At 38.3% G+C, this 14,224-nt stretch overlaps 1 protein-coding gene across 4 annotated transcripts in view; it reads right to left on the bottom strand.

Moving 5' to 3' along the window:
• Window positions 1-13,161, bottom strand: part of LOC108049456 — a 40,365-nt gene extending 27,204 nt beyond the window's left edge. For all 4 annotated transcript variants that reach the window (XM_017130630.2, XM_017130632.2, XM_017130631.2 and 1 more), the window contains exons 1-2: window positions 12,682-13,161; window positions 3,031-3,699 (exon numbers count right to left, since the gene is read on the bottom strand). In XM_017130630.2, coding sequence (XP_016986119.1) covers window positions 3,031-3,065 — 35 coding nt within the window. In that variant the 5' untranslated portion in view covers window positions 3,066-3,699; window positions 12,682-13,161. The remainder of the gene's footprint in view (window positions 1-3,030; window positions 3,700-12,681) is intronic.
• Window positions 13,162-14,224: the final 1,063 nt, after the last annotated feature.

The raw sequence follows: 14,224 nt of genomic DNA, 5'->3' as shown, positions 1-14,224 counted from the left end.
ACCCCAATCAAACACGCACATACAATTTGGTAACAGCTGAACAAACCCCTGTGTAAATTGTTTTATCATTACGAAAAGTTTGAGTTTGGATTTCCGCTAATTGCCAAAGAGCAGCCCTGAAGTTTGCCTTGGTTTAATTTTCATTTTATTCGTTTTCTTTTGTGTGTAATCTAAGCTGGAAAACGGTGGGGGCACCATATAGCCTACATAACTGTATGTTCCCACTGCCTCACGCTTTGTTGCACCACATTTCCTTTAACCCATAAAAACGAGGCACATGCGCAGCGTCGAGATGTAAAAGATACATCTGATATAGCGGGCAAAAGCCGGAAAACAATGGGAACAGGGCGAAATGAGTTTGAAATTGAGAATGAATGAAGAAACTGCCGGCGGATATATCGTTGTTCTTATTGTTGCTGCTGGCGTTACTGTTGTGGGTCGTATGTTGTTCCCGTATCAATCATAATTAGGAAGACTCTGGCTGTAAGTTTTAAGAAACACTAATGTTTCCCTGTCTCTCAGGCACACACAGGCATAAATCCCAATGACTTTAGTTTTTACGCTCGTGAGAATTCATCATACTCGTATGTTAGGGTTACACAGAAGAAAACTATTTGTTTTAAAATATATATATTATACAACGCAGACTTTGGTTTACTTGTAATAAGGAAGAATTTTAGTAGAGTATAAGTATAGAGTATAAGAACATGACTAAAGCTCTTAAAATGCAGGACCTTGATCTTATTTGTAATTGAGAACATAATATTCCTTTTCAGAGAATTTTTAGAGTTTTTTTTAAGCTTCAAAAGTAAGCTGTATTAAATCCGGATTTTTTTTTTTAATTTTAAGTGGGTCTTTTATTTCTCAGAGTGTTTTTTCTGCAGCTGCACTTGCCTTCATCCGAGTTTTGGAGCCCACATCCCAAGCACATCAAATGTTTAGTGCTTAATAAAGTGTGTTATGTCTTTTGTGTAATTATTTTTAGCTTTAGTCGCGCTTGATTGCCATGTTAGGAAAGAGGAAAATGGAAGGAGGGAAAGGCCTCACAGGCGTTTCTAAGCGAACATTTTCGTGTGTGGGCCCCGAAACACAAAGATCTTAAAGGTTTTGGGCCAAGCACCGAAAATACACCCCTTCCCCTCAACATATACATATGTATACCCATAGTATGTAAATGCGAGAGTTCCACCTACAAGGTGCTTTTGGGCTTTTGGGTTTCTATTTGCACAGGTGTTTTTAGCACCTGAGTTCATGGGTGCCTGATGTGTTTGGGGCATTAGTTATTATCATCTTACGCCCTCGGGGGGCGTGTCACCGGTAAGTGCTAAAAGGCATTCGACTGCACTTTTCTGTAATAATTAGCACATCATGACTTGTAAATAAAGGCCACCAGTGATGGGCGAGGTTCTCTGTGCGACCACCTTCACCTGCTCTACATAGGTGACTCTTTAAATTCCCGTGACTATACGGAATAAATATCTCTTACATTTGTCATCTATTAGTTAATTAATTTAATTACTTAAAATACAGGAAAAATTTGATTATTTGGGTATTCAAAAATTAGTTGTTTAAGTAGAGGATTTCCTGAAACTAATGACAACTTGATCTTTTTGTATCAAAATATTTATCAAAGTTATTTTAGCTTATGTCATTTTGATCTTTTAATAAGGTCAAAAATATAGTTCATATCATGTTGATCAGTTCATAATTAGCCCAAAACCTATTTAATTTAGTTATTTAGGTTATTAGGTTCAGTTATTAGTCTAAGATAGCACTCTATAATTATCTAACATTACTTTAAACAATTCTTGGACAAAGATAAATTACTTTTTTTTCTGACTGAAAACTTTGCCGCTTTCTTGATGATTTTTCACTATCTATGCAAAAAGTTCGATAGTTTGGCGGAAACTTTCATTTGTTTTCTCATTGCGATTGCTTTTCCCACGAAAATCGTTTGGCAGATGGCTTTTTGATTGCTCCGACTGCTAATTTTTGGAGAGGCAATGGCCCGCGAGGCAAACTCGAAATTCGAATCGCATTGGAGCATAATTCAATTTTAGCTTGTGGCCAAACGAAACCGGTTGAAGATGCCAGCCATCAGCAATCAGCTAATAATAAAGATTTTAAGCTAATTGGCTCATTTAACGCAAAAAAAATCATTATAATAATGATGACGATGACTGATGACTATTTGCTCGATAAGTCGCAAAATCATGGCCTTCGGAAAAGCGGATAGGGAGTGTATTTATTGTAAGTCGCCAGAAATTAATTATACAAAAGTAAGTTTTGCCATTGCAACGTTCCTTTTTTTTTGTTTGTGTCTGTGCGTTACTCTCCCATTTTTGTCAGCGATTTTGCAAATTGAAAAGCTTCCCCTCTCCTCTCCTCCCCTCACGACTTCCCCCCTCGACCAATGACCTTTATCGCGAAAGTCATTAACGAAGGAATTGGGGCATGGCAAAGGAAGTAGTCGAAGTCGAAGGAAGACGAAGACGAAGAAGGGACAGCATTGATAAAGTAGAAGGAAACACATAAAAGCTGCTGGACATAATCGTCTCCTTGGGGTAAAAGGGGGAGGGTATACACAGAGAGAAAAAAATTAGGGGAAAATACTAAAACTAAGACACTCTATTACATTTCTAAATATGCTACAAAATAGTTCCCTTTTCTTGTAGAACTTTTAGATATAAAATGCATTTTCTTAAATGCACATAGATAGCAATGTTTGATTTAACATATAACATTTTAAATATTTTGAATGTTTTTGTACGCTAATAATTTTTCCAGATTTAATTCCCTAAAACTGTGTTTTCCAAAATCATATTCTTTCCTATTACATTTAAATTAACTTTGATATCCTTTCTATCCCATAATCTTAATTGCAATTTAGTTTTTCCTGATTTGTTTTCATTATTCTCTTTACTTTCAGTGCTTTAATTAGCTGCCCTTGAAGAATAGGAGTTTATAATGTCGTGAGTAAAATTGTTTGTTAACTTTTCCCAGTGTGTGGGAGTTCTTCTGGTGACTTACTTGCGTGCCAGGCGCTTCCTTATTCCCGCGAACATTTTGGGTTCTCCTTTCGCTGTTGGCCTTTATCCGCTTTTATGTCCGTACTAATGTTGTATTGTAAATTAAATTGCCGATTTCCGGGGGGTTTCGCGGCTCCAACCCAAAACGCTATCTTTCTCACTCCCGGCAAAAAGGGCAACAGAATACGGCGACACTTAAAATTAATTAAAAAAACAGCAAAAAAGCGCAAACGCAATTGTCGCGTAGCTTCACTTCATGTACTTGTACTTGTTGGTTTTTTGCTTGTTTTTGTTCATTTGGCGAGTTGCTGTTGTTGTTGTTGCGATTGGCAGCTTTTGGACGCCTCATTGCAAGAGGCGAAACAACAGACAAACCAGCTAACAAACAAATGGGAAAAACAGAAACCGAAATGAAAATCAATTAGCCAAAGTAGGCAGCTGCAACTGTTTGCCGGAGATTTATTTCTATATGCGGATGGATTGTAGATTGTGCAATCCGTAATTCGTAATTCGTAATTCGACGGAATCAATAATCCTCAGCTGCGATCGCGATCGAGCATTTCCCAACGCACAAACACTTTCAATGCACCAAAATATTTTCATTCACTTCGCTCCACGTTGACAATATCATCGGGTTCGTTTTTTTTCGGTTTTTCTTTTCGTTGGGGAGCTGAAACGAGGCAAGGAGAAATTCACACATTATTTTCAAATTTATTTTTCGTTCATTTATATCAACAAGCATCCAAATGCGAGAGGGGAAATTTCGGGAGGGTCCCATAAGCGATTTATATAATTGACGTGTCGAGTGACAAATTCGAAGCATTTGCTTCCAACAAGTCGCGTCGAATCGGATTTTAGGGTCCGGCTTACAAGAAGTTACAGCATCAGTGGAAGTGTCGTAATTCTTGCCGGGCAAAAATATTTGTGATTTACTACACTTATTTCAAATGCCATGGAACCCAAAAAAAATATATTAAAAGGGACATTGTGTAAAGCTATTTAGAGACAAATAATATTGACAGGGTCACGTTTTTATTTTGCGTTGTACATTTTATATATGTAGAATTACAAATAATATTGCCTGGCTTTTAAAAAGGTTTTCTTTTATAAGAAGGATTTTTAAACCAAAAAGCCTTTTCACAAGTTGGCCAGTATATTAAATAATTTCAAGTCTAATTACTTTTAACTAAAATTTAAATTTTTAAATAAACTTAATGCGTTTAATGTAGTTTTTTGTTTTCATTCAATGAGTGTTAAATTGAAATTACTCTATTCAATTTTCTTTTGTCACAAAACTTTTGTGTGTTTTTTAAGTACATATCCGTACATATTACCTGTACAAATTAATGCTTCTTAATGAATAGAGAAGGTTCCATGTATTTTGTGATGGCAAACTTTTAATGATGTTTCGGGCCTAACGAGATTTGCAATTAAATGCCGTGAAAACTTCCTTAAGCCATTTGGCTCGAAAACAACTGTAACTGTGTGAAGGCATTTAGTGGTCCAACCCGCAGAAGTGAAGATTTATGGTCTGTAAATTTGATGGAAGCGAGGGAAATCTGCAGAAGAGGAGCCTCTGCTGGCGGAGGAGAATGACATTGGAAATGGGAATGGGAATGTCTGGCATTTCGGATGGGGACCCACTGATAAGGTGATCTCCGCCGGAACAGAACGGGGAACATCAATCATGGCCTCAATCTGTGTGTGACCCCCATCCTTTTGGCCAGAACGGATGCAGATGTAATTATGGCCCTGTGCCCTCTGTTCTTTTGGGCCCCTTTCGGTGCTAATGGCGTATTTGGTTACAGTTTCGGCCGTGCACTTGGCTCACATACGAGTTTCGAGCACAGAGGCGGCAACAGATGGAGCTGCAGATACATTTACCCAGCCATGACAAAGAACATGTTTTTTCTCTGTTTTTCTCCGTTTTTCCTACCAACTTGCCAGCGAGAGCGTGAAAAAGGCAAAACGCACCAACTTGGAGCTTCTCACGCACGCGGCGGCATTTGTATCTGTATCTGAGACTGTGCATCTGCGAGCGGTGTACTGTATCTATTGGAGATTGCAACACGTACTAGCCGTGCATATTTCCCCCCGTTCCTGTTTCTACACAAAGAAAAAATACTACCAGATTTGGTCATGGGTTCAGTGGAATTGCAGCAATGCAATGATTCATATCAATCATTTCGTATTTGATAATAAAACAATTTGATAAGATAAAGAAAACATAATTGTGGAATTGTACCTGTATAAAAAAACGCCATGACTTCATAGAACATTATAATAATATTTGCTTGGTATACTCATATAATTTGGTGCAATCATCAATATGTCTTAAAGGCGTAAAAATCGAATTCTTTACAGTTGTAATAACCTAATGCTGAGTTCGTGTAATTACTTGAAAAATAAATTATTCTAAGCTGTATCTAATAAAATCTAATGATATATTAGAGCCAGGTCGGTGAAAAGATTCGGATGATTTCGAAACTAATTGCCATAACATAAACAATTTTGGGACCATAATCTCTTCTTCATGCCCATAATTTTGATACGATTTCTCAGTTTAAAACTTGCTTAGATCACCTGGAGGATGAGAAATCGTACCTCAGTATTACAAAAATGAAGTAGAACTAGTATTACTATATTGCTTATATTGTTATGCTTCATGTTCCGCATTTGGCTGTGCCGCTATTTCGGGTCGTTCCCCCTTTTTTACGCTTTTCCCTCGTATCCTCGGTTTCCCATTTTCCCCTGAATGAACAACGGAAACCTGCCGCATACGATACGCCTCAGCGAGCGTGCAATTACCACCGCAAAACAGTGCTTCTGTATCCGAATCCATTCTCCACCAGCAAACAGCCACCATCTAAATATCAAAAGTTTCTCAAACTCAAAAATAGTGCAATCTCGCCGGCAAGTGGAACTCTTCTGATTTATGGCCCATTGTATCCGACAGATACAAAACGCTTTTACCAACACTCGAGGCCTACAAGTGGCTGCCGGTGCAGTTTCTCCCGCTCCTCCCCCTCCCCCCCGCTCCTCCTGCCCTCGTTTACTGATTACTTTGCACTCTTCGGCAAGTGAAATCCAAGACTCAACGCCCACAGATTGAACAACAAAGAGTTGCTTACATTTCAAGGGGGTGTTTTCGGTGCAGGAGGGGAGTGTCACCCACATGCCACTATCTCGAGATTAGAGAACAATCCCCGCTCAACTGGCTAAGGAATTCGCCAGATCGCTTTTGTTGACCCAAAGCTAAAGCAATGAAGATGATTTCTTAATAGAATTAATTTGACTTGGCCTAAGGCAAGCAGCAGTTTAATGCATGCACTGGAAAAATACTTTAACAATTGCCATATAAATAATGAAAAATGATTCTCCTGAAAAGGGGCTTTTATAGAATATTGACAAATCAACAAAATTACTTTAACAAAACTCTTTCACTCTACTTTTGTTGTATAACCAATTCAAGAATTCTAAAATTTTAATTTTGTTAATTTACCGGAAGGGTTAAATGCCATTTTCAGTTCATTTCGATGTGAAACGTTAATTTACATTAAACTTTAAAGTTTTTATATTATTTTAATACACACACTGGTGGACCAATAACTTTATAGTTTTCATGTTTTATCTGAAGAACTTAATAATACTATTAACATTGAAATGTTAAGCCATAATGTTTCATCTTATAACATTTTTAATTTTTTGAAATAAAAACAAACAATTAACTCCAAGAACAATCAAAGTCAAATAAGCACTTTCCCACTAAATATTGTCGAGACGCAAATAAAAAGCCTTTTTTGACAAGAAAAAAAGAGCTCTTGTCCAATTTAGTTGAGATTTTTTGTGTGCGAGGCAAAATCTCTTCTACTGGCAGATGAAAAACGAGGCAAGAAAACTGCGACGAGCAAATGTGCGAAATAAAAATTTCATAACGTGAAATTAGCGCACATAACTCGAATGCAAATGCAATTTGGGCACGTCGTGGCAGGGACGAATGGTTGGTGAAATGCGAGGGGGGATGCCTGCTAGGGGGTGGTGGGTGGTTGGAAAGGGGGGTGAGGGGGGCAGCATCACCAAACTGATGCCGCCGATGACGAGTCGCTGATGGGGATGGCTGGCTGAGTTCGGTTCGAGTTGCTTGGCTGCCCATAAACGAAGCAGCAGCTGCACCGCAAAAACTCCTTTTTTCTCCCGTTTCGCCCCCCTTTTGCCCTTCTGAAAAATATCTTGAGTAACGGGATTTATAATTAAACATAAGCCCGGCGGATCCGCAGACTCAGCGACTCGCCAAAGGCACGCAGAAGTCCATTTATGCCAATAAGCAAAAGATGGCAAATAAAAAATAATAACAAGAGTCGCTCGCGCGGCCCTCCTTTCAGTTTTCCTTTTTCTTTTCTTTTTTTTGCGCTGACAGCGAATGTGTCGCCAAGTTGGCTACCTCACTGCCCCGCGAAAAACATATCGAGAAATGAGAGCGCAAAATAAACAAATCATAAATCTGCGAAAAATATGTTTTATGGCTATGTACATGACCGCGACCACCCAAAATATGCCTGCTCTGTGGGCAAATATAAAATCGTATTTGTGTATCCCGCAGATGCACAGATACTTTCGTGTGTTTTCGACTTGTCAGCTTTTTCGAACTAGATTTTTATGCGTTCCTTTTTTATTTGTGTCCAATTAGAGAGCAAAATGGCTGTGTAAATACATAAACCCCATGCACTTGTTTGTTTTTCACCAGTTTGATGGTTAATCGAGTGAAATGCAATCAAATTTACATTCCCTGCCAAACTGACAAGTAAACTATTCGCTCCCTTCAAGTGCTGGCCATAATAAATGCCAATAAAAGTTCACATTTAACCCATAAAACTTCGATCGGGGAATTGTTACCTCGGCTTTTGGTTCTCCTTTTTCTGGCTTCAGCTCAATTTCAACTTTTATTGAAGTGCCAGCAGGTGGGGTAGTTGCAAAAACAACTACGGAAATCCTCTCGATGACATGTGTGAGGGCGGGAAATACAGGTGTGTTCGGAAACGGGAAATGAGAGCCCTCGAGTGTGCTAAAAACTACCATTGCCATCCAATTAAAATGCTGTATTTGCCAATCTTCTTGGGATTAGATTGCTATTACTGATGGAAACGCTTTCGAAATGATGTTTAATTACTGATATTTAAAGAGAATGCATACTTCAACTTTAATTTACTGCCCATTGAAATTTCTTTATTTGACAGTTGACTAAATGTTGTACTTATTTCTTGATTATTTTTAAGAGACTATTAAAATACTTGTTTGTATCTAATTTGTGGACATACCAAAAATAATATATAATCATATATGATTTTATTAGATATAAATGGTATTTGCCTTTTTTGTAAGCTCTTTCTCTGAAACTTATTTATTTATTCTTGGCACATTTAATAAATAAATCCAAGTCTGTCTCTTTTGTCAATCTTTAAAATTACCTTTTTTTCAGACCAATTTGTTGTGCTCCCATTCACAAAAACTACTTGGTATCCTCCTCTTTTTTATGAGTTTATCGAACCCTGCTATCTCGACTGAAAACCCACCGCTGTTCACCATAGATTTATAGCTTTGCAAAGCACTGTTGGAATATTTGTTCACTATCTCGCCTGTCGAGCCCAATCAATTGATGGAAAATTGTTCCAGTCTAAGCCAAAGTCTCAATTGTAAACCGTCGTGGAAATGTAAACACATTTATGCTAGGCAAACATTTTCCGCGCTTCCTGCTTTCTTATGACTTAGTGGATTGTACTACCACACCACCCCACACCACCCACTTCCCCACCCACTGACCCCGATGTTGTAAATCTCCGGCTGGCTTTATCTTGAGCTCTGCGTTTATATAGACTGCGGCAGTCAGCAGAAACTATGCCAAGGCAAGAATTCCGCCATTTGAGGGGCTTTTCAAGTATATACTATATTCGGGGATTCTGGCCAGATTAGCCGCAGATAAAAGCCGGGTGGAGTGCGGGAGGCGGCCATAAAATTTTGGAAGCGGAAGCCTCATTATTTGCTTGGGTAATTAGCGTAAATTGGAGTAACATAAGCTGGCTCAAAAGATTGAGTGAATGGTGGACACAAAGTAATTGTATTAAGTAGCAAATTGAATAATGAAATGAAATAACCAATTAAGAGCCCCAGGAAGTGGCCGAAACTGAAAATAGCAACCGCAAGGAAAACAAAACACACATATGACACCATCATCATCACAATCAGTATTCGCATTAGCTTCATCATTGACTAAAAACGTACGGCTATATATATATAGTATGGTATAGTAAGCCAGTTACCGGTTTGAAGACTTGCAGGCGACAAAAGTTCTGTTGCCAAAAAATTAAAAGCCAAAGGGGGATTTCGGGGAAGGTGTTGCCAAGTAGGATGTGGCTGATGTTTGTGTTATGAATTTTTGAATCAGAACCAGTTCGGCAAGTTGCTGGCTAACACACCAAACTACAAGGCAAACAAAGGCTTAGATACAAATGAAAAGATACTACGGTAGGTATGTGAGAAATACAGACAGAGCGAGACAGCCAAGTGTTGATTTCAATTGTTGACCGTAAAATGGGCTCGAGAAAAGGTGTCAAACCAACCTTGCCCTGCTTGAAATTCATATAAAACTTAAATTTAAATGCGGAGAAACGACACATAAAACGAATCACCATAAAATGCGAAACGTGCCCCAAACTAAACTTTTGAATAGCACCCAAAAAAAAGCGAAGAAAAACGCTGGGAGAAGTGGAAAAAATTAGTGCGTGCCTGCAAATGGTTTGCCATGAGATTGGACCCCATGGAATTGCGAAGAGTCAACAACTACAGTAAGCTCTGTGCCTGTGCTCCATATCTCTATATCTCCATCACCCTGCTCTGCCTCAAGGAATTTATGATATGAGCCCAAATGAGATATGGTTATGGCTGATGTGTTTGCGTTTGTCAACTCGAATAGGCAGACAGTTGGGCAGACCCAGAGAGAAGTTAGGTAGTTAAGATATACAACTAGGATAGCGCCACCACCTACGGGTAACCTCCCACCCCATTAACCACCCCCTCCCCACACCCCACTCCACATGCGTATGCAAATGTCAGCTTAAATGGAGCAACCCTAGCTGTGGCTTTATTTATTTGCCAGCGACACGAGAAGTCTTTTTCGACCCCCACTTCTTCCCTTAGTACCTCTTTTTTTCGGTGAATTCCTGTGGTTCTGTTGACAGCAACATTTCTGTAGTAAATGTTTTGCTTTTTTATATTTTTTAGCCAGGCTTAATCCCTCCTGTCCAGTGCTTCTGAAGTTCTCAGTTTCTAAAGCTATTTTTCCCAATTTATTTATTCATTTAAATATATTTCGTTTTTGTGGTTTGCTGTCATAACAATTGTTCTGGTTTCTTTTTGTTGAGCTTTATTTTTTCATCTTCCACAAGACTGTTTTTGTTTTCTTTATGGTCTTATTCATTGTGCAATTTATACAGAAGCCTTTCTTTACCTTTTAACGTCTGTTTGCGAATTTATTTAAAACTCTTCTGTCAAGCTTTTCTTTAATTCCTTTTCTGAATTCTGTTTTCATTTAGTGTCTGTATTTTTTAGGCAAATAAAATAATAATATACATTTTTCACAGAAACAAAACTGAGTATTTTGTTTAAATCATATTCCCGTCTGCTTGCTTTTCATTCATTTCCCATGTCCATATATTAAAGAAGTCTCTTCTGTGGCTTCTCACCTTGTAAATTCATTTGTGGCAGATTTTGTGGTTTTGCTGACCGTAAATAATGGTAGTTAAAGCTTTAATTAATTTGAGTTTAAACTGAATTTTCCCAGAAACTGTTTTCCCTGCCCTGTGCTTGGTGTCTTCATTCATTATGCAAATCAAATAATATTGTACATGTGTAGCCATGTTTTCTAAAAAACACGCACACCTTTTCGGACGCAGGCGCACCTTTCTGCTTCCGGTTTTTGTGGCGGCAGCACGTGCGTGAAAATTGCGCCAGTTGGTTTTTTTTAGGAGGAGGTAGGCTGAGGTGGAAGGAACCCATTATAATTGTTGTGGCAACAGTCGTAATTAAAATGCTAGAAATTACAGTCACAGCCACGTCTTTGGTGTTGACTTTTTTGTACCAAGTTTTCTTTATGGCAATCGGCGCTAAGGTTGCATAATTCCAAGGTTGGAGAAGAGTTCTCCCCCTCTTGTTTTTTGTTGTGTGGTTTTTTTAGTTGCCCTTAGGCGAATGTTTGTGCAATGAACCATCAGCATTTCGCTTAGTCGGTTTGGAGAATTCATTAATAATTTCCAGTGAACAAATGCGGCCCTAATCTTATCAGAAATGCGTTTTCTCAGAGGGGGCAGGCAATTCCTCAATTTCCATTACTCATTGAGCCATTAGAGTGGCGAAATGGCTTTGGAATCGGAGTCGATGGCAATTTCAGCTACCATTCCCATGCACAATTCCACTTCCATTCCCTTTGGGATTATTAATTGAATCAATGACAAACCGAAATTCAATAAACAATAACCAGGGAGCTCTTATCGATGGGGCGCCATGTGGCGTATGCGCAATAATATTACGCATACGCTCGATCCCACAAAGTTGTGCAAGGCAACGGAGTGGAAGTCGAATAGAAATCGAAATCAGCAACTTGATTTCTTTTCCGCAAGAAGTCCAAAGTATATGGCATATGGACTACCAATAGCTATCGTTATCGCCACGGTTATCAGGCGGAGATAGCATCGATGACACTGATAATTGACGGCAATCATTGAGCAATTGACAAGTTCATTTAAGGGACAGAGCAAATAAACACAAAAAAAATCTTTTGAGCGGCGCCTACATCTGCTCAAATTAACATATAAGAACTCGGCGAAAAAGGAAAACGGATGACTACTACAGTGGAAAATCCTTAACTCGAATACAATCTGCGGATGCTTTAAATTGAAAAAAATAATTATAATTATAATAGTAAATTCAATTTGAAAGATCACAAAGTAAAGAGTTATAAAACTTTTTTCGGGATATTTAAAAAAGGATTTGAACCTACTTGTGGCAGAAAATTGTTTATATACAGAAATTAAATAACCATTAATTTTGACCTAAGGCCAAACATTTTCTTTGGAGTATGAGAATAATTATCTTTAAGTTTTAGCAGGTGTGCAAACAAAGTGTTTTCTAAATGCTCAGGGACCAATATTACTTGGTAATTAACAATAATTTATACTAAGAAAATCAAAGATGCCGATTTTGGTCGTGAAGCCGTTTTTAACTTTTTTAATTTTTTTCTTTTTTCAAACACATCTAATCTGAAATCTTGTATACTTTCCAAGAAATTTAAAATCACAATATATTACAAAAGAAAAATTGACACAAGTACGGTAAAGAGATAATTTTGGAGCATAAATTGTCGTGTAAAATGCCAAAAACAATTAATTTTGCTTGAAGTCCCCAACATTTCGGGAATGTAATAGTTCAGCCCACAGAATTTGGACTGTATTAGAAGTGAGAAAGATGAGATGGGGGCAGTTCGAGATAATTATATGTAAATGAGTTTTTGTCGCCTGCTGTTATCAGGCATTCGGAGCGGTTCAAAAGGGTGGAACTCATTAAGTCTGGCCGCAGTCATTGAACTTGGGCGATAGGAACTCACTCTTCTTCTTCTGCTGCTTCTTTGGGGGCTCCTCTATTTCGCCGGAAAATCACGGTTTGCTATTCTGCTGCCACTTTCTGCATCTATTTTTTTTTTTATTTTGTTTTCCTGGACCAAAGCACCAACACAAACAAAAACGACGACGACGGGCAGCAGGTGTGTGTGGGTCTGTTTGGTTGTTTCTTTTGGCTTCTGCTCTGTTTGTTTGTTTGTTGTTTGTTTTGCTGTCGGCCTTTGCTTTGCACTTTTCTGCACTCTTTTTTTTGCAGCTGTCAACGCACAAATCGCGCAAAATTATGTGCCGCTGCAGGAGAACGCACACATGCTCGTATTTCTACACAACACACTCCCACACATTCGCATTCGAAAACAACAACAAACGATTGCCGGCGAAAAGTGTGAATAAAAACGCAACGAACGCGGACCGGAAATCGAAGTGAACCGCGCGCGCGGCGAAGTTTCGTTAACGACTGAGCGCAATTCGAACTGAACCGACTGAGCGGTATAGGCGGAGTAACATCGATACCGACATATATGCTATCGATATTTTCCAATTAGGTGATATCGATGTTGGGCAGGGTACAGTCGATGATTTTCACTCCAATTCTTATAAGATCATAGCGCTGTTAATAATGTTTGCTAATCTGTCGAAATATATAAAGTAAAAATCAAGAAAATCAAAATCGAAAATAAATAAAATATTTACTTATTCATTATGATTTGTCAAAGCTTTTCCCAATTGAATCCTTAATGTGAATTTAATAACCTCCCATTTAATTCTTTCACTTTCATTCAATTACAAGAACAACTCCATTTGAGGTAAAGAAAACTCAAAGCACATATGTAATACAATTTATTTTTAAAAATCGATGTTTTTCGCGCTCAAATCATTGAAAACATCGACATTTTTTTACCTCTACTGAGCGAAGTACAAGCTGTGGCTGCCTTATACGCCCGCTCTTATACGACAGCTCTGTTAGATTCGCCGCAACAGCTGATTTTGAGAGAGCGAAACTGCCGGCTTTTTTTAAGAGAGAGGATATAAGACGAATCTGGAAAACTGCATTTTATATTGTTTTGTAGTAGAGTGTTTTGGAAGAGAGTATAAGACGGCATCTAAACACAACAACATTTTAGCCAAGTTTAATAACCCTGATTAGCAGGCTACAAAAGCAGAAGAATTCCTCGTTTTTCCTTACTCATGCTCCCTTCTTGTCCCTTTTTCCCTATTCCCAAAACATAATCAAATCATTTAGCCAAAAACTTATTCAAAATTCACAATAGCTACACGCTCAAATGCCCACAATTCGTGGCTAAAAAAGGGCGTTGGGTTGGGCGGAAAAGGGGGTGGTGGCTGGCGCAGGACCCTTGCATTGTTGTACACAATCCATCATTATCGCATAGACTTCCGCTCAAAAAGGAAACGCGGGGAGTGCCAACATTGCATTTACTTTTGTGGCTGACTATGCACTCAAAAAATCGAAGACTTTAAAATGCTTCAAAATCTTAGAATAATATTTTACAATTCTTAAATAATATTTTT

Source organism: Drosophila rhopaloa, unplaced genomic scaffold (genome assembly GCF_018152115.1).
Source record: "Drosophila rhopaloa isolate 14029-0021.01 unplaced genomic scaffold, ASM1815211v1 contig_115, whole genome shotgun sequence".
Lineage (NCBI taxonomy): Eukaryota > Metazoa > Arthropoda > Insecta > Diptera > Drosophilidae > Drosophila > Drosophila rhopaloa.
Note: the sequence above shows the minus strand (reverse complement) of the source record. Positions and strands in the feature narration are given on the sequence as shown.